At 34.7% G+C, this 5,000-nt stretch overlaps 1 protein-coding gene across 1 annotated transcript in view; it reads right to left on the bottom strand.

Moving 5' to 3' along the window:
- Window positions 1-5,000, bottom strand: part of peli3 (pellino E3 ubiquitin protein ligase family member 3) — a 16,445-nt gene that overhangs the window by 3,788 nt on the left and 7,657 nt on the right. Inside the window, exons 3-5 of the mRNA XM_043245314.1 lie at window positions 3,273-3,402; window positions 2,836-2,937; window positions 1,770-1,991 (exon numbers count right to left, since the gene is read on the bottom strand). Of these exons, the coding sequence (XP_043101249.1) occupies window positions 1,770-1,991; window positions 2,836-2,937; window positions 3,273-3,402 (454 nt within the window). The remainder of the gene's footprint in view (window positions 1-1,769; window positions 1,992-2,835; window positions 2,938-3,272; window positions 3,403-5,000) is intronic.

The following is a 5,000-nucleotide window of genomic DNA, read 5'->3' on the forward strand; positions in this document are numbered from 1 at the left end:
TTTTCGGTTTTCAGTGCGCTATCACTTTAAGTCAAATGCACATGATTTGAAACGGTTGATCATTTAATCAAGCGCATTAATGCGAGTAAAGATGTGAAATGAGTCATTTTGATCTTAAGCATCTCAGTCGGTGACAGCAGGAAAATGAAAGCTAATGTGCCTGCTGCTTGTTTTGAATTATATGCATCTCTAAATTCAGCACGTTTTTTTTTTTTTTTTTTTGCATCATATTTTATGTTCTTGTTTCATTGAATGACGGATGGTCTTATCTGCATTCACGTTTTGCTTCTGAATGAACGAGCAAACCCTTTGTCCGCCTGAAAATATTTTGCATAGCTTATGTCGGCGTGAGATACACTGAGTGTGTTTACACCGATGTCAGTTTGTGATGTAAAATGTATATTAACATTGTAAATATAGATCTACTGTATGTAATTAGTGGTGTTTGCTAAGGCAACTAACCTTTATAAACAAACCGTTTAGACTAAGCAACTCTTCAAACGATGTTTGTACTGTAAACAGCAATAATATTCAAATCATGCCCGCCAAAGAGAGGTGTGCTATACTTTTCAGTAGCACTTTATTTTACAGTCTTGTTCCTCATGTACATCCTTTGTGCTTACTGTATCAATTACAATAACAATGTAATAACTAGGTACTAACCCTGAACCTAACTGTTCTCCATGTAGTTACCTTATGTTACCAGTACTTTCTAAGGTAAGTAAAGTGCAACTTACTTTTCTAAGCAGTCAGACATGTTTTTGTTTTTTCTGGTCACAAATCTCTAAACAGACGGAAAAATGTATATTTACTATAGAAATGCCCATGACTTTCCAATAACGTCTTCATATTTTTTTTTATTTTCATAAATTTACAGGTTTACAAATCAAAATTTTTAAATTAATATTCAAATGTATTTTTATTACACACTGGCTAACAAAAGTATATTTTGCGTAAAAGTGTATTTTTTTTATGTTTTTCAAAGTTTTTGATGCTCACCAGGGCTGTATATATTTTATAAAACATACAGTAAAACAGTACATTTTGTAAAATATTATTACAATTTAACATTTTTTATTCATATATATTTTAAAATGTATTTTACTTCTGTGATGGCAAAGCTGAATTTTTAGCAGTCATTACAATCCCTCAGAAATCATTGTCAATATGCTGATTTGGTATTATTTGGTATCATTGGTGCTCATTAATAAAAGTTAGTTTTATTGAATTCTATTTATATATATATATATATATATATATATATATATATATATATATATATATATATATATATATATATAAAATATTGCTATTTCAGGTTTTATAATGGTTTCACAGTATCTGAAACACATTTTTCACTAAATGTACAAATCTAGTTTTTTTTTAAAGTTATGAATTAAATCCATCTATTAAGAATGGAGGCGCTGCATACAAGTTACTGCACATGCTTGGTGCTTGTTGGGCAATGCGAGTTCAAATCAACCTCATAGCTTGTTCATCTTTCCATAATTCACAACAAACGATATCCAATGAACAAAGCACTAGGCTGAAATTCCACCATTCTACGTGATTCTTTTTTCCTGTTACGGCAACACAAACAAACTTTAACAGGCAAAACAGCAGGAAAATAATGTGTCCTCCTCTACTGTGTTGTTTTTTTTTATGTCGGTGTAAATAATCCTATTGCGCCGTGTTGTCTTCTTCTGTACTTTGGCAAGGATTCTGCATTAGTAAACGCGGCTGTGACTCAATAGCCTGTTATGACTCACCCCGAGGAAGATGTTTTTGGAAGAGTCAAAGCCCGCTGCATATATTCGTGCTGTGTAGGGAGCGCTACGCTCACACATGATGCGGCAAGCGTAGCGGGAGATGGTGCTCTGGGCCGACTGTCCTCCCTCTCCGTTTGCGCCCCCCTGCCCTTGTCCTCCACCGCCGCTGCTCGCTGTGTCTGTCACCACAAAATCTATCATGCTCTCTGTGGAACGGCCGATCTAAAGACACATCAACAAGCAGAGTAAGTGAGATATTCAAGGTATTAAAAGTTCACTCAAAATGTATCCTTTTTTTATTAATTACTCCTCCTCATGTTGTTTCAAACCTGTATTCTTCCATGAAAGACTAAAAAAAATTATTTTGTAATGTACTGGTTGTTCTCCCAAGGACCCTAAACTTTTGAATAGTAGTCTTTATCCCATATTGACCATATTGATTTTTTTTTATTTCTGTTTATGTGTATAAATCAATATTTCATGTAATTGTGCATGCTCATTTCAACCTATTTTTACAATTTGATTACTGATATTGCTGATAAAGCTTGCTTAAATGTAATATTTATTACTGCAAATAATTCAACAACACAGTTAAACATAATTCAAAATGAATATCATACTGTTTTGATGCCTAAATACATTTTTATGTATATACTTATTTATTAAAAGCCCAAAAATACAGATAAAGACTACTAGTGCTGTCAAACGTCACTAATCACATTCAAAATAAAAGTTTTTGTTTACATTATGTATGTGTGCTGTGTACATTTATTACACATATATAAATATATAAATACATGTATACATTTCATTGTTTATACTTTAAATATATTTATTTATAATATTACTTATGGATATATATAGAAATGTAAATATACTATACATATATTAAACATGCTATACACATATATTATGCAGCGTTTGACAGCACCAGTGAAGATATTAACACGCTAAGACAAGATTTCAATTTTAATTCATTTGCATGTTTATTAAACTCAATAATGAGGTTTAAACAGGCAGTTAAATGAATGAACCCTCTCTTCTTCGAATATGATGCTTTGCTCACCTGAAACATGTCTGTGTTGGGGTCATGTGTATATTCCACTATAACAGAATGACTCCGGGACAGTGTGTAGGATATGCTGTGCTGGCTTTTGTTGCTTAGGGCCTGCAAACACACACACAGACACATACAACCCTTTGACTAACAGCCTTTGTTGCATCATTCATCCCTTAACAAGGCAGAGGAACATAAGGTACTTTCAGGTTCCCTAACCTTATGCAATAGATTGGCAAAACACTCTGTCGGTTGCGATGTTATGCAATGACTCTTACAGAATTTAGTGGGTGGGTCAAGAGGACACTTATGTTGGAACAGATTTCACATCTTTTGGAAGCCATGAAAAAAACTATATCTGGTCCTATCAAAAGATACAAACACCATTATGTGTATATTTTCAACTAGACGGGGACATTGTAGGGAATTGAAGCAAAGGCTCTCACCTTAGACACCAGAGGCGTGGAGACGTTGTGGATGACATCAGGTTTGACGCCGTTGGCTTTGGGCCTTTTGTAAAGGGCCAGCCGACTCCTCCTGCGGCCCTTGTCCCCGCTAGCCAGCGAACCATTATGCCTGCGTGTAGCAAAACCACAATAGTCCAGTCTGAGCTTAGTGAATGCGTGGAACAACAAAGAATGAATTAATTCGAAAACACATTCGGCGTTTAATTTAAAAGCAGCACCTCACCCGCTGACTGATTTTGATAGAGCTGACAGATTGAGGACAGACTGTTGTCTTGGGGATGACAAAAACTAGACAATACTTGTTTGCACTTAAGAGCATTGGCGTGTACTTAAAAATAATTAAATGGCATTAATCTATCTCTCTGTCGATACTATGACGGGAATCATGAGCAGTCCACAAAATGGCTGATGCAGGCCTCTCGGAGCCTGTCAATGAGGAGGCGAAGCCATCTTATAATTCATCTAGACAACGATCAATAGTCCAGACACTTAAATGAGCTCTCTCTATCTCCTTTCATCTCGCTGTGAGGCAGTCTTCATTTTTTACTGTTTTTTATTTCAGTTGTAGCACGCAGTGAGGAAAACGTCCTTTAAATTAGCTAATTTTTGTCTATTTTACTCTGACTGCACTAGGATACTTCAGGCCAGAAATGACTTAAAGCTTGTGCCAACGTAAACCCTTTTTTTGGCATTGAAGAACTGCTGTCAGGATTTACTAAAGACATGCACTGAAAAATAGTGATGAAAAGGAGTGGACTGTTCTTTCTGTGGCTAAGCTCAATACATATGCAATTGCAAGAGTTTCCCTTTCAGAAGAAAAATGTTTTAAATGAATCTTGTGAAGTGATTTGCTAAGGTTTGCCGTAGTCGGTTTACTGAATTACCGTTATTTAAGTCGTAACCTGTGTTGTTATCATCAGCTCTGTTTGTTCGTGACTTTGCGATAATTTGCACTACTCTTTATAGATTGCTTTAATCATTATGGATATGATTTGGCTGTGTCTGTGAACATTAAATCTGCGTACAGTAGATCACCCGCTGAATTTTCCACTCCCGTTGCCACTTTTGTCAGATTTTAGCCTCACGCTAATTTGCCCTGTTCAGTTAATCCGGCCTTTGGTCTACAAAACATCTTTTTAATTGCTGATAACGTACAATACCACAATAATGTTAACGTTTCTCAGACGTATTCACTCAACTCTCTGCGCAAAAATGTAAGTTGCCATATTATATTTGTGTTTTCGGATATATTGTTTTGAATATATTTTTTAGTAGCCATTACTCAGTATCCCTCGATCCTTTCTGAAATCATTCTGATATGCCGAATTGGTGCCCCAGTTAATAATTAGTATTTATTTATTTAATAAATATTAATCTCAAAAAAGAACAGCATTTACTATTTACCAAAAGAATACCTAAAAACACAGTAAATATATTAATACCAATAGAGATTTTCTTTTTAAACTATGCAAGTCTTTACTGGCCCTTGATCAATTTTATTTGTCGACAAAAAGATGAACTATTAATTTATTAACATGTATGTGATTTCCTGTGCCTATAAATCTATTCTTTTTCCCTGTCCGTCTAGCTGTTGTTGTGTTTGTAATGTCTTGGGTTGCTTTAATATTTTAAAAATGTACGCGATTTTATTCTTTGATAGTACTGCGAAATGGAAAAGATACAAACACCATTATGTGCTTTCTCTGT

This window comes from Puntigrus tetrazona, chromosome 7 (assembly GCF_018831695.1).
Source record: "Puntigrus tetrazona isolate hp1 chromosome 7, ASM1883169v1, whole genome shotgun sequence".
Lineage (NCBI taxonomy): Eukaryota > Metazoa > Chordata > Actinopteri > Cypriniformes > Cyprinidae > Puntigrus > Puntigrus tetrazona.